Raw genomic sequence first — 24,619 nt, forward strand, 5'->3', positions numbered from 1 at the left:
GGTGCCATGCAGTGGGACTGAACTCGGAACCATGTGGTTGGTAAGCAAGCTACTTACCACACAGCCACTCCTGCGCCTATATATAATATATATATATAACATATAATATATATATAATATATAATATATATATGTGTGTGTGTCTATGTATGTAGCTCACTCTGCTGGGTGAATGGGTGGTGTTAGGAAGGGCATCTAGCCGTAAATATCATGTCAAAACAGACAGAGAGATATGGTGTCTAACCCCTGCCAGCATGGAAAGCGGACTTTAAACAGTGATTACAATGATGATGATGTATGTAGGCTGTCCTGAGTGATTACCTTTGATGAAGGAGTATATAATTTTCATATCACTATCAACATTGAAGCCACAACTTTGATTTTCATTCCTTAATTTGCCGTTTCTTGTCTCTTTTTTTACATTTATCGGGAGTTATGTGATGTTTATAAAAAGAAAATTTTTTAAAAATTAAATCAAGTGAAAGGCCTTAAAAGTATTTTGAAAGAATGTTTAAAGATGGCAATGTTAGAAATGATTATTGTTGCTAACCATTAGTGCAATGGACAAAATGCTTAGCAGCATTTCTTCCTGATCTTTACATTCTGAGTTCAAATCCTGCCATGGTCAATTTTACCTGTTATCTTTTTAGGGTTGATAATGTAACAGTCAAGAACTGGGATTGATATAATTGACAAGCTCCTTCTCTCAAAATTTAAGGGCTTGCGCTTATAGTAAGAAGGATCATTATTACTACTAAGGCCTGAAATTTTGGCGGGGGAGGGAGCTCGGTTATTACATAAACCCCAGTGCTCAACTAGTACTTATTTTATAAAGCCCCAAAAGGACAAAAGGCAAAATTGACCAAGGTAGGATCATTACTGCACTGGTCAAAATACTTTGAGGCATTTCTTAGTGACATTATTGTATAAAAATAATGATATTATTATTATTATTATCATTATTGTTATTATGAGAGCAGCAAGCTGGCAGAATTCTTAGCATGCTGGACAAAATGCTTAGTGGTATTTTGTCTGTCTTTACGTTCTGAGTTCAAATTCAGCTCAGGGCAGCTTTGCCGTTCATCCTTTCGGGGTCGAAAAATTAAGTACCAGTTGCATACTGGGGGTTGATCTAATTGACTGGGTCTCTCTCCCAAAATGTTGTGCCTAGAGTAGTAAAGATCATCACCCCCACACACCACCCCATATAATAATATAAATAATATATATATATATATATATATATATATGCATGCTTATATGGGTATAGGATGTCACCAACTGTGTAAACAACATGAAGTATGAAAACAAATGAGTTAAATACACAAACAACAAGAGGAAAAAATGGAAAACAAGACAAGTAAACACAAAGAACAACCTTTCATCAGTTGTCGGCTGTGTATCTACTCCTCATTTCGAGCATTCAACGATAATATGAGTCTTCAAAGACAGTTGCTCCCATAAATACCAAAATAAAATTTTGGATTTATGAAAGGTGAAAGTTGGGAACAAAAACAGAATAGTGGAGACATACAAGGAAACCGAATGAAAACAAACACGGAGGGTTGTTAGACCAGAATGAGGGGAAAGTAGTGAACGCTGGGAGAAATATTTTCTTTGAAAAGAGAAAAGATAGAAGAGAGAGATAGAAGATGTCCAGTCCTTGATGTACTTGATGTTTAATGAAGCTACTATGCAGTATGCGTGTGTGTATGATGAGAGAGTGTGCAAAGACTGAGCTTATGGTGGTGTTGTCCTTAATCTGATGTAGATATCACCGTATGGTTCCTTCTGTTTGAGGCGTATCAGGCAGTTCTGATGGGCCACTGGAATGGATGAGAAAAGAAAGAGAGAGAAATATTTAAAGTGTCAGATACAAAATGGTTTGTGGTTTTACCGAGATCACTTGGCGGGGATAGAAACAAGGGAAGATATGATGCTGTTATTTAATTTACGGGTTGAGTGCGCTAAGCGGTGATTAGTAAAAATGCAATGTTTAATATCAGTCCTGATATGCTAAAAGCACATTCAAACATGTAAACAAACCATTCACCATGTTCTGTCATGAAACGAGGTGCATTTGTTGCTAATTATCTTCACTTGGTTATTGCCATACTCGTTTAATACCTATTTCTTTATTACCCACAAGGGGCTAAACATAGAGGGGACAAACAAGGACAGACGTAGGTATTAAGTCGATTATATCGACCCCAGTGCGTAACTGGTACTTAATTTATCGACCCCAAAAGGATGAAAGGCAAAGTTGACCTCGGCGAAATTTGAACTCACAACGTAACAACAGATGAAATACGGCTGCGCATTTCGCCCGGTGTGCTAACGTTTCTGCCAGCTCGCCGCCTTTAAATATATGTGTGTATATATATGTATATATATATATATATGAGTGTTAGTGTCTCTCTGCCTTAACATCACATGATAGTTGTAAATAAATGTCGCCATCATATAAGCTGGGTCCTTCATTTCCAATCTTATGTGAAAATATATCTGGCTTTGGGGAAATATTACCTCACATGGAAACAGGTCAAGTTTGGTGACAGAAAGGGCATCCAGCTATAAAAAAAATCTGCTTCTACAAATTCTGCCTGACTGATCCACACATGGAGAAGTGGACAGTGAATGATGACGATGACGATGATATTAATAGAGATATTGAAATAGTATTTAACTTACTAAGTAAAGCATAAAACAGACAGGCTGCTCTTCTCTTTTTAATTTGTCCAGGAGGACAAATCTGCTTGAATGTTGTCCAACGTTCTGTTTGGGTATATTTTTCCACATTCCTGTAGAATGATTTGAACAAAGTCTTAAAAATATTACATACAATAAATGACAGTAGAAAAAATATGGTTGTGATGGTATGTCATATAACCTTTGATATGACTGAAATCCATCACAAGTTGCAGTCCTTGTTACAGTGTGGTGGTTTGTTTACCTTAATGACCCTGAGAGCAATGCCGGTGGAGAGCAAGCTCCTGTTGGGGACCTTTAATGCTGGACAGGTCAAAAAATAGAAAAAATAGAAATCACCTGACAGAGTTCATATAGTGTTCCGGGGAAACACTTTATGAACTTTTTACCTTGGGACCTCTACCAGGTCCCAGAGGTAAAAAGTCGGTTTGCATAGGGCTAATGCTCTTACCTAGAAAAGGGCAAAGTTATAGAAACATCAATGACAATTAAAAAGACCTGGTAGAGGATGGCTGAGACAACTCCAGTTGCCTCGACACAAAACATTGTTTATTAAATGTCATCCAATCAATGGACATGATCCTATCATGTGACATTGTTCGCTCTCACATCTTTTATTATTTAAGCTTATGTTGATTCGTCCAAGGGAACACTTTATGGACTCTGTCAGGTGATGTTAGATATACATTGACTTGTTGTGGATTTTGCTCTTTTTGCCTTAGAACACTTACTGTGGTACAGACAGTTCATTTAGCATCGTGGACAATTGAAGTTACAGCTCACCATTTTGCACTTCAGTTTGGAATTTTCGCAGTGTTTTCTTTGTTTGTTACATGAGCACAAAATCATTATTTTTCTTACATTATAAAACATTGATATGAGGCCCCGCTTGCTAGATCAACTGGTTATCAAATAAAGCTCAATATTCTTCTAGCCATCGCTCATCGTCTCTTTTTAACCAAATCCAGTGGCTAGCCTTTTCCACTGTGGTTTGGATACCGGTCATGGTGGTATTGACTTTACGATGAGTTAGGCCTAACGATAACAACAGTCGTCTCACACTGTGTCCAACAAACCCTCTACATCCAACTTCGATTGGAAAATGCTCCGCTTTCCAGCCTGCGTCTTCACATTCCTCGTGGAGGTTCACATAACAATAAATTAACAACAAAAAATGTGAGACACAGAAGCAACAAACAACAAGGTTATCCATCTTACATTACAATATAATCTTGAAGATGCCTGAATTCAGGGATTCTCTCTTCATCCGAATTCACAGGAGATATTGATATGCTGGGTATATCCACAGGTATTTCTTCAACTAAAGGATACAACTCCTCATCAAGTTGATGGATTGAAGGTTGTTCAATTATCTGGGTTGTCTCTTCTTCACTCAGGCTTTGGGTTTTTCTGAAATAGCAATGTATACAACGAACATGAGTTACTAGCAATGATAATTTTTTTTTTTTACATTGGTAAAAACACATAAATTTCTCAAGAAGGAAGGGATATAGACCAGTATACGATGGTAACTTATTTTATTAATCTACTGGGGTCAAGCTGGCAGGATTGTTAGTATATTGGACAAAATGCTAAGCAGCATTTCTTCTGGCTCTTTCATGTTCTGAGTTCAAATTCTGCTGAGGTCAGTTTTGCCAATTGTGGAAGTGTGTAGATTAGTGGTGGTTGTTTGTTCCTTCTCGAGCCACACCTGGCTCATTAGGACCGGTTTCCTGGTTTCCTTGGCGTATAGGTTCCCCACCTGGACAGGACCCCAGTCCATCGCAGGTGAGCTGCAAGATGCAGGAGAAAAGAGTGAGAGAAAGTTGTGGCGAAAGAGTCAGCAGAAGTTCGCCATTACTTTCTGCTGGAGTCGCGTGGAGCTTAGGTGTTTCGCTCATAAACACACGTATCGCTTAGTCTGAGATTCAAACCCACGATCCCTCGACTGTGAGTCTGCTGCTCTAACCACTAGGCCATGTGCCTTCACGGATTAGTGGTTAGGGTATCAGATACATGATTGTAAGATTGTGGCTTTGATTCCTGGATTGGGTGGTGTATTGTGTCCCTAAGCAAAACACTTCATTTCTTGTGGTTGCAGTCCACTCAGCTGCCAAAAACGAGTAATCATGTGGAAGACCAGTGTCTCGTTGGTGGGTGGAGTCTATATGTCACAGTAACCAGGAAACCAGCATTATGAGTCTAGAGTCTATATCAGTGCTCTGCCACTGGTATGCCACGAGATGAAGCTATGTGTACTGCAATGTAACCTGAATATAATGTTTTCCCCCATACTTTTACTTATATTTTTAGTTTAGGTGTGCCACTGGATTTTGAAAAGAATATAAGTGTTCCACAAGTGAAAAAAAGTTGTGGAGCACTGGTCAATTGGATCAGGAAGGATCTTTAACCATTTTTATTCAGTTTTGCCTTTCTTCTAAAGGCACAAAAGAACCAAGTGGTGGGGTGTCCATTCAGGCAATTCTACAAACACAAGAACTCAGAAGACAAAGGGCCAGAAAAAAAAATATGTACGTGTGAGTGAGTGCACATGAATGTTTGTGTGCATGTATGTACAGGGGTGTAGCTAAGGTGAATGGTAACCAGAGCAAGCATCAAAATTTTGCCTCCTCACAACCAAAAAGTAGAAACTCACATAGAAATGGCTTAATTAGAAAATCATCTTGGCCAAAATTGCACTCCCTCAAAGTGGCACCTAGGAGATGTGCCCTGCTTGCCCCACCCTAGCTAGACCCCATGTATATATGTTCTTTGGTCCTCTTCTGAAACTTATTTTATATCTACCTGGACTTAACTCCCAACTTTGAAAATTTTATATATATATATATATATATAGATAGATAGATAGATAGACAGACAGACAGACAGACAGACAGACAGACTGACAGATAGATAGATAGATAGATATGCCACAGGACCCCCCCCCCCAAAATAGACACCAATATTTAAGTGTTATCTAAGCTTAATAAAATTACCTATGAAGAAAAACAACCAATACCAATGTAGGTAATCTCCAGATACAAGCATAACAAATATGAATTCCCATCACCAGCTACCAAACAGATATCATTATAGTTTTGACATCTGGACAGTCAATTTACCCCATGGTGTCAACAGCATTAAAAGCATAAATACTGCCTAGGTATATATATATATTGATAGATGTGTAGCCACTACACACATTTTTTTTCTCTCCTTGTTTCTTTCTGTGGAAGAGCATAGGCTTGAAACGTAAAAGACTTTTTCAATTTCCGAGCGTTAAACTAATACAGCTGTTTGTTTTCTACACCACCTGTCTTCCTCTTTTGTTTATTCGCGAATTCTCCCTATATATATATAAATACTGCCTAGGTATATATATATATATATATATATATATAAATACTACCTAGGTATATATATATATATATGTATATATATAAATACTACCTAGGTATATATATATATATATTATATATATATATAATACTACCTAGGTATATATATATATATATATATATATATATATATATATAGGAAAAAAAGCAACAAGAATGGATTAAAATCTCGGTACGATCGTTTCGTACGAGGACATCTTTAATAAGCTACAAAAAATGCAGTGAATACAGATGGCTCGTACTCGTCAGCTGAAAAAATATCAGAGAATTCCCAAACATCAAAAGGGGTAGATACAAAAGAGGTTGTAAGATTAACTGCATTGAAGAAAGTTCGATTCATGGAGATCCGATGAAAGGTTTTAAACCTATAGAATTTATGCATGTCTACATATAGCTCATATTGAATATTTGATCAAGTTGTATGAAGAAATGTTCGGATACAGTCATGCAAAATTTCTGAAAATCCGAGTAAGAGGCAAAGTGACTGCAAAAGAGGCAAAAAACCAAAAAATCGAACTTATCTGCAATTCTTGTAAATTTCAATAACAATCTGTTCCTCTACACGATATGACAGTCACTATGTTTTTACTCAGACTTTCCTCTACATGATGTGGCAGTCACTTTGCCTCTTACTCGGATTTTCAGAAATTTTGCATGACTGTATCCGAACATTTCTTCATACAACTTGATCAAATATTCAATATGAGCTATATGTAGACATGCATAAATTCTATAGGTTTAAAACCTTTCATCGGATCTCCATGAATCGAACTTTCTTCAATGCAGTTAATCTTACAACCTCTTTTGTATCTACCCCTTTTGATGTTTGGGAATTCTCTGATATTTTTTCAGCTGACGAGTACGAGCCATCTGTATTCACTGCATTTTTTGTAGCTTATTAAAGATGTCCTCGTACGAAACGATCGTACCGAGATTTTAATCCATTCTTGTTGCTTTTTTTCCTATTTATAATCACCCCACTTGTCGTATGGTTAACACCATATAGATATCCGGTGCATCCTAGTTAAGGACCATATTCATGTGAATTCTTTAGAATTCACTAGAATCTCAATTACTTAACCGTATATATATATATATATATATATATATATATATATAAATACTGCCTAGGTATATATATATATTCTTTTACTTGTTTCAGTCATTTGACTGTGGCCATGCTGGAGCACCGCCTTAGAGGGTTTTTAGTCAAAGAAATCAACTGTAGGACTTATTCTTTATAAGCCTAGTACTTATTCTAGCTGTCTCTTTTGCTGAACTGCTAAGTTACTGGGACAAACACATCAACATCGGCTGTCATGTAATGGTGGGGAGATGTGGGCAAATACCGACACACACATTGATCTATATATATATATATATATAATATATATATATATAAATACTGCCTAGGTATATATATATATTCTTTTACTTGTTTCAGTCATTGACTGTGGCCATGCTGGAGCACCGCCTTAGAGGGTTTTTAGTCAAAGAAATCAACTGTAGGACTTATTCTTTATAAGCCTAGTACTTATTCTAGCTGTCTCTTTTGCTGAACTGCTAAGTTACTGGGACAAACACATCAACATCGGCTGTCATGTAATGGTGGGGAGATGTGGGCAAATACCGACACACACATTGATCTATATATATATATATATACATGTATGTATGTAAACATATATATATATATATATATATATATATATATATATGTGATGGGCTTCTTTCAGTTTCCTTCTACCAAATTCACTCACAACACTTCAGTCAGCGCAAGGCTATAGAAAAAGGACTTCTTCTAGGTGCCACACAGTGGCACTGAACCCAAAACCGTGTGGTTGGAAAGCAAGCTTCTTACCACCCAGCCATATATATGTTTTTACCTTCTTTTCCGAGGAGTGCTTTCATGCAAAGAATCTTTTGATTTTCCACTTTTAATACTGACAGGAGTCACACTTCTCTCAATTAAGCTTGACCTTTGACGCTCACTAACAACAGAGGATGGTCGAGGCAACTCTACAGATGAAAGGTCCTACAAGAGACAAAAGCTTAACATTCAGACATCATAATTTTTTCAAATGTTTAAAACAGCTTTTAAAACAGTTTTTGTGGAGGAAAAAAAAATTTAAACAATCAGTTCTTGCTAGTAAGAATAAAAATAAGGTGGCGAGCAGGCAGAAACGTTAGCACACCGGGCGAAATGCTTTGCGGTATTTTGTCTGCCGCTACGTTCTGAGTTCAAATTCCGCCGAGGTCGACTTTGCCTTTCATCCTTTTGGGGTCGATTAAATAAGTACCAGTTACGCACTGGGGTCGATATAATCGACTTAATCCGTTTGTCTGTCCTTGTATGTCCCCTCTGTGTTTAGCCCCTTGTGGGTAGTAAAGAAATAGGTATTTTGTCTGCCATTATGTTCTGAGTTCCTATTCCACCAAGGTTGACTTTGCCTCTCATCCTTTCAGGGTCGATAAATTAAGTACCAGTTACACACTGGGGTTGATGTAATCGACTTAATCCCTTTGTCTGTCCTTGTTTGTCCCCTCTGTGTTTAGCCCCTTGTGGGTAATAAAGAAATCAGAATAAAATTTCTAAAACAGATAGAGGTATTTGAAGGATTGTTTTGGTACAATGGTAGAATGTCTGTCCTGTGGATTTGTGTCTCACAGGCAGCCTTCAACTGTTTCTATTCAAAGGGATTTTTAACCCACGCTATTTTTAACGTGCTATTATTTAGAAAGAAAGGCCAAGTTGACCATGGTAAGATATGAGCTTAGGAAGTAGTGAGATTGATATAATTAACTGAAACCTTTCAATATGGTGCACCAGCATGGCCACAGTGCAATAACTGAGACAAATGAAAGAATTTCTAATTTCCGAAGGTAAGAAACAAGTGTTGAAAGTATCAAAGGCACAGCAAAAATATTGACTATATTTCAGATTAAAAGATTAAAAAATTAACATACCTGTAGTTGATCAGACCTGGGAGTTGATGAGGATTCAGTGCTCACTAAACAATAAAAGAAACAGAAATTAATAAATAAGTTGTACAAAAACACGGGATGATTCATATTCAACAAGTGATGATTGTAAAGATTTTAATTCAAGTGTTTCACATTAACACTCTTGAAACCAATCCTCCTCAGATTGCTTCTGATTCTGTGACACGAAACTGCTAGTTCAAAAGTGAAGTGATAATCACAAAGTTGCAGTTTCAATCGCTACATATGCAGTCAGCATATTGTGCTCCTGAGCAGGTTGCTTTGCAACCACATGGTTTCAGGTTCAACTTCACTGCATGGTTACAGGCAAGTTCACTACTATCGATTCACCATGAAGAAAGTTCACTATGAGGAAAGTTTACTGAGAAAGTATATCCACAGTATCTCCCCATTAATAGTAAAAATAATGAAGATCAAAAAGTGCAATCAGATACTCTTTTACTCTCTTACTTGTTTGAGTCATTTGACTGCAGCCATGCTGGAGCGCTGCCTTTAGTCGAGCAAATCGACCCCAGGACTTATTCTTTGTAAGCCTAATACTTATTCTATCATTCTCTTTTTGCCGAACTGCTAAGTTATGGGGACGTAAACACATCAGCATCGGTTGTCAAGCGATGTTGGGGGGGGGGGACAAACACAGACACACACACATATATATACATATATACGACGGGCTTCTTTCAGTTTCCATCAGCCAAATCCACTCACAAGGCTTTGGTCAGCTCGAGGCTATAGTAGAAGACACTTGCCCAAGGTGCCACACAGTGGGACTGAACCCGGAACCATGTGGTTGGTAAGCAAGCTACTTACCACACAGCCACTCCTATCTTTTGGGTTAAAACATAGTATGTACTAAATACGAAGAAAAATAAGCTTAGTTTTAAATTCACACTTCCTTACAACATAAATCAACACAAAATTCAAATTTACATTATTCAAAATTGTGTTTGAATTGATGACAGTGAACTTACAGGACATTCCACTGCATAAGCTGATCAAACTTTGTGAGTGAATTTGATAGACAGGAACTGTGTGGAAGCCTGTTAAATATGTGTGTGTCTTTGTGTTTATCTCCACCATCACTTGACAACCAGTGTTGGTTTGTTTATATTCTTGTAACTTAGTGGTCTGGTAAAGGAGACTGCTAGAATAAGTACCAGACTTTAAATAAAAAACGTAAGTAGTGGTGTTGATTTATTTGATTAAATCTTTTGAGGAAAACCTTGTTCTGTGGAAATAGTCTCAGGAGAAATATCTCCTTTTAAACAACATGTGTGGAAACACATGGGGCTATGAATGATGTCACCTGATTGTAGGATGCATGCATTTCTGCATTGTTATGTATTATCAGCCAGAAATACCAAATTCATCCTTCACAGCTATTTCATAACGACAGTTCTGATATGTGGAAAAAGCCCAAAATAAATTTGCTGATGTTGGAATGTATTAAATAGCAGTGTTGAATAAAATATATGCATGTACAATAATATTTAAGACAATTTGAATCTTGTGTTGATTTATGCTACAAAGAAATGTGAATTTAAAATTAAGCTTATTTTTCTTCATATTTAGTACATACTATAGTCAAATAACTGAACAGCTGAAAACTCATGATCTCTCTTTCTCTGTGTGTGTGTGTGTGTGTGTGGTGTGTGTGTGTGTGTATACATATATATATATATATATATATATACATATATTATCCAATATTCACATCCTATTATTTCTTATGATATAAAGAACATACAATTCTCACTAGTAAGAACAAAGCTTCTAAAATAGATATAATATTTCAAATGGTTGCTTTGGTCCACTGGCAGAACATCTATCATAGTTACTAAAATATAGTTTCAAATCCTATGAGAAACCTCTTAATTTTTTTTTTCTATCCAGAGTGAGGGCTTTTAACCCAATCTTCATAGTTTTATCTACTTTGAATCCAACAAATTCTTGTTAAAACATAATGGAACAGCCAAAATACTCACACACTAGTTCTGGTACACAAAAAATAGGTCTTTTCTGATCTGATTCCGTTTCACTGAAATCTTCAACTTGTTTTAAGTTTCTTGCCCAAAGTGGAAACAAAAGCTTTTGTCTTAGCTCTGAAAATAATTTTAAAAATATGTAAATCAATCTTTCCGTGCTTATTTCCACTAGCAGAACACTGCTTGAAGGGTGGTTATTTTCCTAGTATTCCTAATAAAAACAGTTGACTAGAAGAAAGAGAGAAATAGAGAGTATTGGAAAAGAAAGGAAGTGAAAGTAACAGGATGCGAGAGAAAAGAAGGAAAAAATATTAAATAACAGGAGAGAGAAATACAAGAAGGCATAGAGGGAGGGGTATAAGATCTTCAAAAGTGCTTTTAGTAAATGTTACATACTAATTAAGCAGATATCCTTTTTATAGTATAGAACAGTGGTTTTCAACCAGGGTTCCGCCAGTACAGTCCAGGGGTTCTGCAAGAAGTTGCAAAACTGCTAAAATCAGCAGTAATTTTTAATTCTCCTGTGCAGATATGTGTGCATAAGACTATTATATTATTGCACAGGGGTTCCTCGAGCCAGTGGAATGTTTTCTTGGGGTTCCGCTCCCGCAAAAAGTTTGAAAAGCACTGGTATAGAAGCTCTCTTGCATGTTATTTGACTTCAAATTCATAGATCTTGAGACCAAATTAACAGCAAGTTTTATCATCCTGTCTTTCATCATGCATACTCACACACACACATATTCCATCTAATGTCTGTTTTACCATGCTAGCATTGCTTATATAGGAGATTACCGAGGCAGGAATTTTACAGCCAGATGCTATTTCTGTCACCAATCCACACCTGTTTTCCAATAAGGAATATTTTTTATTGTTATATTTTAGGATGGTCATTTTTTTTTTTTGCCAAATAAACACACGCACTGTGCCGGAGTGCAGGTAACACATAAAAAAAAACCACAATTTTCCGTGACCATTGCCAGTACCATTTGACTGGCCCTCATGCCGGTGGCATGTAAAAGCACCCACTACACTCTCGGAGTGGTTGGTGTTAGGAAGGGCATCCAGCTGTAGAAACTCTGTCAGATCAGATTGGAGACTGGTGCAGCCATCTGGTTCGCCAGTCCTCAGTCAAATCGTCCAACCCATGCTAGCATGGAAAGCGGATGTTAAGCGATGATGATGATGATGATGATGATGATGATGACTATATAGTTGTTCTTCACCTGTTTATTATTAATTTTTATTCCAGAAGAATTCAAAAGCACATTAATTAACTTTATTAATGAACGTCAAGCCACTGGAAAGCTAACAATCCAAATAGAACACTTCTAGGCTTGGATGCACCCTACACAAGGGCAGAGTACCTTCTCTCTGTATATATGGTTCAAAGAATACAACATTAATAAACTAAATACTACTGAAATGTATTGCCAAATATTTCTTACCTTTTCTGGCAGGATTCTTAAAGAGTTCTTTGAATGTACTGGCTAGCAGAAGGGGATGGCATACTTGAACATCCTATCAAAACAGGAGATAGTAGCAGTTTAAAAGGTGACTGAATAATTATTTGTAGCTGAAAAGTTTGATAGGATGATCTGGCAGGATCATCCTACTAGGGCCTTACTCTCATTTGACACAGCAGCTGTGGGTTTAACCCTTTCGATACCAACCCAGCTGAAACCACCTCTGGCTCTGTAGTACAAATGTTTTGTTTTCATAAGTTTTGAATTAAAATCTTCTACCAAACTTTAGTCGCGATTTATGCTCTTAACCCTAGCTTAATGATGACAAAATTATTTTACTAAATTCCTTGTTATATCTAAAATTAATTGAAAGAAACAGAACATCTCAAAATAAATACAGTAACGAAAGGGTTAAAGGGATCCTGTAGCAGGCCCAACACCAGATGGCAGGAAGTGATTAAGGAAATTCTCCAGAGGCTTGGTGTTGTCTTGGAAGATGCATAGGGGCTGGCCAAAGCTGATATGGAGCAAGAAGCAGCCCTGTGGCTCGCCGGACCCTCTCAAATAATCCAGCCCAAGCCAGCATAGAAAACTGATGTTAGATGATGATGATGATGATGGTGGTGACAATGATGAAGATTTATATTTCATGTCATCACTTTAGATTTATTATCATAGGCACACGTGTGGCTGTGTGGTTAAGAAGCTTACTTCCCAACCACATGGTTTGGGGTTCAGCCCCACTGCATGCCACCTTGGATAAGCATATTCTATTATTACCCAGGCTCAACCAATACCTAGTGAATGAATTTAGTAGATGGAAACTATGTGGAAGCCCACAAATGTGTGATAGAGTAATAATTACAAGACTTAAAAAGAAAAAAGAAAACAGTTTAAACGCTGGGGTCAATTTGTTCAACTAAAACTCTTCAAGGCAGTGCCCAAGCATGGCCACAGTCCAATGACTAAAATAAGTTTCGAAAAAATACAATATAGCAAGAGCAAGGAATTTATTATCTTAAACATCCCTCAATACAAATATAAGATAACAAACTAATGTTTACCTGTATGTTTCTCACAATATCTCTTGTATTTACTATGTTCTGTAGTATATCTTTCTTGTTAATACAAATATCGACATCAACCTTCAAATGCCGTACATGACGTCTTCTTCGAGGGCTCTCAATTGGAGGAAGGACCAATGGAATAATGCGCTAGAAATTGGACAAGACATGTCAGAATGCCAGATGTACAGTATATAATAGGTGGTTCCCAACCCTTTTATTGAAATGAGTTTTCCCATGGACCCCTTTTAATATACTTATCCCTATGTATATATATATATATATATATATATTTAATTAAAATCTTAGGGTAGCAAGAATATTTATTGAAAAATTTCTTAGTTACCAATGGTCTAGCAAGAAGGAAAAAATTAGTCAACAGACTATATATTATTCAGAGAAAAATACAGTGTACATTCAAACACAAAAAATAGACACCCAAAGAATAGGATATCTGACTCACTAGAAAGAGCAGTTAAACTCCAAGCCACTAATTGTTGTTATTCTGTTTTCAATCACTTTCAGAATTACAACAATTAGTGGCTTGGAGTTTAACTGCTCTTTCTAGTGAGTCAGATATCCTATTCTTTGGCTATCTCTTTTGTGTTTGAATGTACACTGTATTCTTATATATATATGTGTATGTGTATATATATATATATATATATATATATATATATATTATATATATATATATATATATATATATATATATATATATATCAGAGAACAAAGTGTACATATGCTGCTACATATATATATATATATAATACAAAATGGGACAACAATGCAAAACATCCAGACAGCTAGGTGATACAAAAAGGGACAACAAAATATCCAGATAGACGATACAAAGAAAACAAGGTCGGGTCATTCGAAATTTTCTTTCTTCAGTCAAGTACCAGATTATCCTCACAGCCGAAATTGTGAGGATCTTTCTTCAAATGACCCGTCCTTGTTTTCTTTATATCGTCTATCTGGATGTTTGTTGTCCCATTTTTGTATCACCTAGCTGTCCGGATGTTTTGCGTTCTTGTCCCATTTTGTATTTTATAAATATATATAGGAGTGGCTGTGTGGTAAGTAGCTTGCTAACCAGCCACATGGTTCTGGGTTCAGTCCCACTGCGTGGCATCTTGGGAAAGTGTCTTCTGCTATAGCCCCGGGCCGACCAATGCATTGTGAATGGATTTGGTAGACGGAAACTGAAAGAAGCCTGTCGTATATATGTATATATATGTGTGTGTGTGTGTGTTTGTGTGTCTGTGTTTGTCCCCCTAGCATTGCTTGACAACCGATGCTGGTGTGTTTACGTCCCCGTCACTTAGCGGTTCGGCAAAAGAGACCGATAGAATAAGTACTGGGCTTACAAAAGAATAAGTCCCGGGGTCGATTTGCTCGACTAAAGGCGGTGCTCCAGCATGGCCGCAGTCAAATGACTGAAACAAGTAAAAGAGAGTAAAGAGAGATATATATGTTGGTAAAAATGGTAAGATAACAAAAGAAAGAAAGAGCCCTCAATATTATGTAAATAGAGGAAATTTATCTGTAAATTAATATGTGACAATTATTTGGTAGCCAAGATAAAACTCTGAGTTTTGGATGCCGAGGTGGAAATCCACACCACCATCTCTTTGGTTATCTGGCCAACTTGGCATCCGAAACTCAGAGTTTTATCTTGGCTACCGAATAATTGTCACATATTAATTTACAGATATATATATATATATATATATATATGAAATATTAAATTTTAGTTCATGGACCTCCAGTACTACCTTTGCAGACCACCTAGGGTCTGTGGGCCCCTGGTTGGAAACCGCTGGTATATAATTTCAGGTTAGTTTTAGATGTTCTAAATATTTTGTTCACTGAAGTGAACAGTATATAAATTCTATTCTATCCACACTGCATAAAACCTGTTATATAGACTGCAATAATCAATAAAACAGAATTAATATTTTAAAATTTATTCTTTCTGTGCAGCTCAGTGCCAAATGATCCATGGCCCAGCACTAGTCAGCAGCCCAATGGTTATGGAACCCCGGTCTAAGGAACACTGTGTCTAGGACAAAAGAACAGAACACAACTGGAATGCTTTTGATGATGAGCTTCCTCAGTCAGGGCTATCTTGGGGCTAAACAACAGCTTGGAGCTTTGCAGTTGGTCTAGATCAGTGGTTCTTATCCAAGGTCCATGTTGCCCCTGGAAGTCCATGTAAAACTTTTGGGGGTCTATGCAAGTGAAATTGTAAATTGGGGAACAACATGTTACTTTGGATGTATTTATTGCAAAAAAACTTGTTTCTCAGACGTTTTACATAGTTCAACCTACACAAGTCAATGCATGAAAAACAAAATAGAAAGAAGCTTCTATTAAGCTAGTTTTTAAACAATGAATAGCTAGGGGGGGGGGGCAGAATAAAATAGTAATCAAAGGTTGTTCATAGGCAAGAAATGTTTGAGAACTACTTGTCTAGATTATCAAGGAGCTAAGTTTTTAGACATGGATATAACTCAATTCAGGATACACCCTGTTAGTTTCTTGATTGTGTCATTCACTGCATCTACACATAGTTCCTTCAAGAAATAGAAGCAATGAAACAAAAGAATAAAATATAAAGATCCATTATTACTGGACGTTTTGCAGGTGGTTTCTCTTGGACAACTGTGATATCAGCATCTTTTTCCTTTGGGACACCTCTTTGCGGAGCTCCAGGCACAGTGCTATCAGGTACACCTTTCTTGGGAGTCACTTGTTCCCTGAAATAAAACAAGAAAAACATTCTTGACCTGATACCACAATACACAGTTTCCATAATAATATTCTAACACAAAGACACAAATTTCGGTTGTGGATGCGAACAGGTACAGCTGAGTAACCCCAAAAGGATAAAACGCTAAGTCAACTTCCACAGAATTTGAACTCACAATGAATTATGATACCCCACCACTGCCGTCTTTATCTTCTTCCCAGCTACCCCCCACCCACCCTTATATAATGCCATGGATCTCCTCCTCTATGACAAGACATCTGTGCTGGTTTCTCTATCATACTTTAGCTTCTCGAATCCTGCATTTAGCCTCCACCCTCCTTTTTGAAAAAATCCTTCCCTCATTTGGTCGAAGGGGCCTTTTTCCTGTTCTTTTTCTTTCTTACAAGTTGCTTCGCAAACCTCACTAGTAGTGGTGGTGTGGAAAAAGTACCCAGTAAACACTGTAAAGTGATTGCCCCCCCCCCCCCCAGCTGCAGAAACTATGCCAAAGCTGACATTGGAGCATGGAGCAGCTCTACATTTTGCCAAATCCTGTTGAACCATCCAACACATACAAGCTTGGAAAACAGACATTAGATGATGATGATGATGATGATGATTGATGATGATGATTGATGATGATGATGATTGATGATGATGATGATGATGGTGATTGATGATGATTGATAATGATGATGATGATGATGATTGATGATGATGATGATGAATGATGATGATGATGATGAATGTAAGGAGATGCAACTAAATACTATAAGGCAATTTTGTCCAGTGTTCCACTGCTTGTAACATTAAAAAAAGAGAGAATATAAAATTTTTAATTCATTGGCAAGAAATGTTTGAGAACTACTTGTCTAGATTATCGTGGAGCTAAATTTTTAGGCATGGATACAACACAATTTAAGATACACACAGTTTCTTGATTGTGGCTGTGTGGTAAATAGCTTGCTTACCAACCACATGGTTCTGGGTTCAGTCCCACTGTGTGGAACATTGGGCAAGTGTCTTCTACTATAGCCTCGGGCCGACCAAAGCCTTGTGAGTGGATTTGGTAGACGGAAACTGAAAGAAGCCCGTCGTATATATATATGTGTGTATGTGTGTGTCTGTGCTTGTCCCCCCAACATTGCTTGACACCCGATGCTGGTGTGTTTACGTCCCTGTAACTTAGCGGTTCGGCAAAAAGAGACCGACAGAATAAGTACTAGGCTTACAAAGAATAAGTCCTGGGGTCGATTTGCTCGACTAAAGGCGGTGCTCCAGCATAGTCACAGTCAAATGACTGAAACAAGTAAAAGAATTTAACTCTTTAGCATTCAGATTATTCTATCAAATGTAATGCTTATTTATTCACAATGTTTTGAATTAATCATGTATTATCCTGTAACTCTGAGATTTCAATGATGTGACTGTATATTTTAAAAATAACATTGTAGGATAGGTGTGAGAAGCTAGATCTGGCCAGTTTGAACATAAAACATAGAGAATATTTGGGCTGGATCTGATCAGTTTGATCATGAAATGCGTAGACTATTTGGGATGTGGCCAGTTAAAATGCTGAAGGGTTAAACATGTAAAGTGTGAAATTCATGGTTACTGTCTTTTCCAAAAGGTTGCCCCAGGCAACTCCTATTTCTTTACTGCCCACAAGGGGCTAAACACAGAAGGGACAAACAAGGACAGACACACGGATTAAGTCGATTATATCAACCCTGGCAGAAACGTTAGCACGCCGGGCGACATGCGTAGCCGTATTTCGTCTGCCGTTACGTTGTGAGTTCAAATTCCACTGAGGTCAACTTTGCCTTTCATCCTTTTGGGGTCGATAAAACAAGTACCAGTTTTGCACTGGGGTCGATGCAATCGACTTAATCCCTTTGTCTGTCCTTGTTTGTCCCCTTTATGTTTAGCCCCTTGTGGGTAATAAAGAAATAGATATATCAACCCCAGGGCGTAACTGGTACTTATTTAATTGACCCCGAAAGGATTAAAGATAAAGTCGACCTCGGCGGAATTTGAAATCAGAACGTAACGGAAGACGAAATACCTATTTCTTTACTACCAATAAGGGGATAAAACACAGAGGGGACAAACAAGGACAGACACATGGATTAAGTTGATTATATCGACCCCAGTGCGTAACTGGTACTTAATTTATCGACCCCGAAAGGATGAAAGGCAAAGTCGACCTCGGCAGAATTTGAACTCAAAACATAGTGGCAGATGAAATACCTATTTCTTTACTACCCACTAGGGGCTAAACACAGAGGAGACAAACAAGGACAGACAAACGGATTAAGTCAATTACATCGACCCCAGTGCATAACTGGTACTTAATTTATCGACCCCGAAAGGATGAAAGGCAAAGTCGACCTCAGCGGAATTTGAACTCAGAACATAGTGGCAGATGAAATACCACTGAGCATTTCGCCTGGCGTGCTAACGTTTCTGCTAGCTTGCCCCCAGCAGTTGCCCCAGGCAACTCCATATCCAATAAGGGAGCCTCATGAGCTAATGAGGGAGTTTCCCTAATCAACAAGGGAACCTCACCTTAGTCACTAGATTTGCTATTAATAGTAGCTAAATCTCTCTCAGATCACACAATGCTATTATAGCAAGACTCAAAACTGAGTCAACAGATTGTGAAGTTTAAGTCACAACACAGCACAACCTTGTTCACACGAGAGGTCAAGTTATTGACCAATCAGCAGCCAAGCTTCACATGATAGGTTCTTCTAGATCCTTCTGGAATGTCTTGGTACAAGGGTTATTTAACCCTTTAGTGTTCAGATTAATCTGTTAAATGTAATACTTTTTTCACTCAAATTATTTTCAATTAATCATACATTATCTTATAGCTTTGAAATTTCAATGGTGTGATAGTTTAATCTTAGAATGTCAATGTAGGTTAGGTGTGAGGGGCTAGATATGGCCAGTTTGAATGTAAAACATGTAGGATATTTGGGCCGGATATGGCCAGCTTAAACATAAAAGGGTTAAAGGTTTGTTCTAGTGCTAACTTTCAGTGTATGATAACCAGCAGTCCAGCTACACACACTCTCCTTCCATTATAATAGTCATTATAAATAATCCTGCTTGCATTGGATATATCAACATAATTAACCGATATAAATCTACTGTGAATATTTTTTCTCCTGTCATAACAAACTTCAGTACAGAGCTTTTGTAATCAACTATTTATAAATGCTACTGAATTATTCCTTCAATGGTGCTGAGTTGTTCTTTTATCTTTTGTCACTTTTTTACTTGTTTAACCCCTTACCCAACAATTATTTTGAAAATAAATGTATTTTTTCAGACATATTTTTTAATTGTTTTATTTTACTATGTTTTGAATGGTGATTTCGAGGTATATTTCAAACCTTATTTATTATGAATTTTAATTCAATAATATTGATTTTAAATTACGGCATTGGGCAGAAACGAGTTAACCCGTTTTTAGATGAAGGAACTCGTTTGCTGTCGATTTTGGCGAGTCTATCTTTTGACGAGTTAACTCGCCAGAGATGGAAAAAAACGATTTCGGTCAAAATGCATATATTCGTTTCTGCCGAGTAAGGGGTTAAGTCATTAGATAGCAGCCATACTGCAGCATCACCACCTCAAACAATTTTTTAGTCAAACGAATCAACACCAGTACTTTATATTTGTTAAGACTGCTATTTATTCTATCAGTCTCTTTTTTGTCAAACCACCAAGTTATGGGGACATAATCACAGCAACCAGATTGTCAAGCAGTAGTGGTGGACAAACACAGACACAAAAGACACATATATCATCATCATCATTTCCTGTCCATTTTCTATGCTGGTATGAGTTAGGGTGTTTGACTGGAACTGGTAAGCCAGAGAGATGCACCAGGCTCCAGTCAGTTCTGGCTTCATTTCTACAGCTGACCATATATATATATATATATATATATATATGAATTAGAAAAAAACCCCACCTTTTATCAATTCAATAATGAAAAATTAAATGACACCATCTAGAAAATTACATATTATAGAAAAATTAAATTTAAGATAAAAAATATACCAATGATTACGTAATGTGCAAAATAATAAATAAAACGTATATATTTGGTAGAATAACGACACATGTTTCATGGCTATATTTAAGAAATGATTATAGTAAAAATATTAGTAATAGTAGTAAAATCACTTCGATATAAATATAGCCACTCATCAGGTTAAAGATAACTACAATAATAAAATAATTAAAACAACATGAAAGGATGTTATTAGGAATGGAATGTTATTAGGATATTATAAGGAATGGCATGTTATTAAGATGTTATTAGGAATGGAATGTTATAAGGATGTTATTAGGAATGAGATGTTATTAGGAATGGAATGTTATAAGGATGTTATTAAGAATGACATGTTATTAGGATGTAATTAGGAATGGCATGTTATTAGGAATGACATGTTATTAGGATATTATTAGGAATGACATGTTATTAGGATGTTATTAGGAATGGCATGTTATTAGGATATTATTAAGAATGACATGTTATTAGGATGTTATTAGGAATGGCATGTTATTAGGAATGACATGTTATTAGGATATTATTAGGAATGGCATGTTATTAGGATATTATTAAGAATGACATGTTATTAGGATATTATTAGGAATGGCAGGTTATAAGGATGTTATTAGGAATGACATGAAAATATCCTAAAATACAGGCCTTTTGTACTTAGTCAAAAAATAAAAACAGATACTAGAACCAAAAGCCAGTGGTGTAGCTATCAAACGTAGTAGCAGCAGATATAATATAATAGTTTTACTAACTTAGCTGGTTCTGCCCCTGGCAATTCTTCAGTTGGCAGAAGAATGTTGAGATCAGTTTCATCACTTACTATCATCTGCAAACCTTGGGGATCAAATGTTGGTAAATCAGGCTCTGCCTGAAACTGCAACAAAGAATAAAACAGGTTCATTGGTCACTAAGAATGATTGACTGACAGACTGACTCAGACAGAGGTGGGGAAGGGGAATTGGAGAGAGAGAGAGAGGATGGAACATAGTTATTTAAATTTAAATTTAAATAACCATGTTCTCTAACTGGCAAAATTCACTGCAGAGAATTATTTTCTGCAGAATTATTTCCGGTATTGTTGGCGCGCCAAAACGAAGACTTTTGAAATATAATCCCAAATGTAATTGGTAGAACTATATACATGTTCAATCTCATGCGGACGTCTCGCGTATAGTTCTGCAAAGTATATTTTGCTAAGACGATCACACTGACGAGTTGCAGACATCTACATAAGTGGTAACAACGAAACTGGTTTGTGATTAATCTGTATATTTTGTATCTGTTCATTTGTCTTGCTCACTTACATTCTGGAGTTTGCTGAATTTTCTTGAGAACATTCCTGTCTTACTGGTAAGACCATAGGGGGTTGACTTCTAGCATAATGGATGTCCACTTAGTGGTCATCCCTCTCATATGTATATATATATATATATATCCATGTTTTTAATTGTTACTGTCCCCAAAAAAGAATTTTTGTTTCCTGTTCGTCTCTGTTGCGTTTCATTCTTTCCTTCTGTGGCTGGCTGATTCAGAGTGGATCTCAGAAATAAACAGCCGAAATCTGCGATGAGGGATCAGTTTCTGAATGAAGAATGAAGGCTTGAATGACTTATTTGTCTTTTTGTTCGTCTCTTCGTGTATTTCACGTTATTTATTTATATAAAGGTCTATAATATATATATATATATATATATATATATAAAGTTCAGCAAAAATTTAGATTCAGATGAATATGGTACTTAAGTTAAAGGCACCAGAATTTGGTATGGTATTATCCATATAAATCAAAATGGAGTGATTACTATCAAAGTAAGCAACAAGGATATCCAAAGGTAGTGTAGTACAATTGTTTCATGCTACTTCATTTAATTAAACAATGTAAGTATTACATCAGTTTTAAAATGTAGAGCCCTCTTCATCCACATATGGAATTTTATAAAATTAAATTGACAATGTTCATTTTTATACTTATTCCATTTGCCAACATTGCAAAGAGGGTAGATATATTGACAGAGAAGTGAATTTCATCAGTAAAAACATGGTAGTAGAAGATCTTAACTCATGGGTCTTCTTGATAATTTTAGTAACTTCTATGCTGAAGTAGAAACATGTTCTTTGTCTAGCTCCTTAACTTCTCAGAGATTTTAGGTATAATTATACTAATGTGTCCATTTGTTCTAATATAATTAAATTCTTTGTGCAGCTGAAGATTGCACTACATTTTAAATTGATGTAATGATTGCATTGTTCAATTAAATGGAGTTGCATGTAATGATCGTACTGCATTACCTCTGGATATTCTTGTTGCTTATTTTGACTTTAATCACCTTACTTTGAAATTATATGGATAATACCGTACTAAATTCTGGTGCCTCAACTTAAGTTCCATATTCATCTAAATCTAAATTTTTGCTGAACTCATCTATGATACCCAAAGTATATATATATATTGTGTTTTTTAAATTATTCTTCAAAATTACTCTAAATGTCCTTGACTGTAAGATTCATGTAGAAAGCGGTTTATAATAATGATATAATTTACTCATTTACCAATTAAAAACTTCCTTAGAAACAGCCGTAATGGATTGACACCTGTCTTTCAGTTGTTACTTATTTACTTTTAATTCACCTTGCGTACTCTGAAGTATATTATGGACTGTATATTTAATAAAATGTACATGTCTGAATAGCTCAAGAGTGGATTATGAATTCAAGTTAAATTGACTGCATACATTACTTGCAAATCATTCTGCCAGTACTTCTGTACCAAGGTTTGTATTCAAATAAAAATTGTTGTGTGTGCATTTTATTCCGATCTAACTAGGTGGCTCAACTTTAAGTATCTTTATCAAATGAATATTGTTTATACTGTGTGTGTGTGTGATCACATTTGTCCCCACCAGCACTTGATAACAGGTATCAGCTTGTTTGCATCTCCATAACTTAGTCGTTTGGCAAAGGAGTCTGACAGGCTAAGTACCAGGCTTCAGAATAAGTACCAGGGTTGATTTGACTCAACTCATCAAGGAAGAAACCCCATCATGGCTACAGTCAAATGACTGAAAAAAAAAACAAATACAAAAAACATAGATACCATAGTCACATTGTCTGCAACAATCTCCCGCATCCTCAACTGGTCTTCAGGCATAGAGAATGCCGGCATAGCTTGTATAAAGAAGAGGCAAAATACATAATGAGTACAAGCAGATGACAATAATGACTAGAAACACTTATTAACAGTATTGATGATAATGATGGTATATATGAATATATGAGCAAAAAGCCCCCCCTCCAATGGACGGTGCTGAGTTGTCAAACATTTAAACCAAATTTTCTCAAAATAACTTGTCTGACCGTTCCATAGGCCTCCCCTTTGAGAAACACTGATTTAACCTAAATTTGAGACACCAGCAAAAGAAGAAATAAAGATGGACCTTTTTTTCTATTCCGAAGAAAAATGATTTTGTTCACACAAATATGCAATCGAAGAGTTTAGAGTACCAGTAATGATAAGGCTGTTGACTGGGAGAACACAAACATGGTTTAAACAGTAAGCTTGGCAGGAAAGAAACGTGCCTTTAAGCAGTACAAAAACGACAAAAAATGGAAGGTGCAGTTATGTACAGGTTGACGGAAGAAAAGCAGTACAAAAACGATGCATGCAAATGGGTTAGCTGGAGGTAAATCTAGATGGAAAAGCATGATGAATTTATGAGAACGCACCTGGGACAATAATAAGTTTATCCAATAAAACATGTAGGAAATCAGCTTGGGGCGATTTTTGATGAAAAGCAACAATCTAGGGAACTAAGTAACTAATTTTAAGCTAACTTACTTTACGGGATGTTCAAGGGCATGGAAAAGCTAGTGGAGTACAGCCTTAAGCATGCCTTTATTTCAATAAAATTTTTGGTTTTGTTGAATGAAGTTAAGGCAAAAAAATTCCTGAGAAACCAAATAGTCTTTCCTTCCTTCATGCCAAGCTTGAAGAAAATATCTCTTTTGCATCTTACTTTTTTGGTCTCTTAAATATACTGCATTTTGTGGCATTATTTCAAGCCAGCCGGCTTTTTTTGCACAAACTGCACGTGCATTTTTCTCGCATACACGTAGTATCGATCACAACAGCTGATGTACTTGTGCATACAAATGCACGTT

General features: G+C 36.4%; 1 protein-coding gene across 1 annotated transcript; it reads right to left on the reverse strand.

Annotated features, from left to right (window-relative positions):
* Positions 1-1,660: 1,660 nt before the first annotated feature.
* LOC115219347 (meiotic recombination protein REC8 homolog) lies at positions 1,661-23,623 on the reverse strand. The gene is made up of 11 exons (XM_036509415.1): positions 23,556-23,623; positions 21,214-21,335; positions 16,261-16,387; positions 13,626-13,775; positions 12,544-12,616; positions 11,096-11,212; positions 9,075-9,118; positions 7,994-8,142; positions 3,928-4,119; positions 2,692-2,801; positions 1,661-1,826 (listed from the first exon to the last, which is right to left on the reverse strand). Exons 1-11 carry the CDS (start codon positions 23,607-23,609, stop codon positions 1,741-1,743), a joined length of 1,224 nt encoding a protein of 407 aa, XP_036365308.1. The 5' UTR covers positions 23,610-23,623; the 3' UTR covers positions 1,661-1,740.
* Positions 23,624-24,619: the final 996 nt, after the last annotated feature.

This window comes from Octopus sinensis, linkage group LG14 (assembly GCF_006345805.1).
Source record: "Octopus sinensis linkage group LG14, ASM634580v1, whole genome shotgun sequence".
NCBI classification, from domain to species: Eukaryota; Metazoa; Mollusca; class Cephalopoda; order Octopoda; family Octopodidae; genus Octopus; species Octopus sinensis.

Coding starts and splice junctions, on each gene's coding strand:
- LOC115219347 (XM_036509415.1), bottom strand. CDS start 23,609: ATGCCTGAAGACCAGTTGAGGATGCGGGAGATTGTTGCAGACAATGTG. Junction 8,143..9,074: donor CCAGGTCTGATCAACTACAG/GTATGTTAATTT, acceptor TGTCTCTTGTAG/GACCTTTCATCTGTAGAGTT. Junction 2,802..3,927: donor CTTCAAGATTATATTGTAAT/GTAAGATGGATA, acceptor ATCATTCTACAG/GAATGTGGAAAAATATACCC.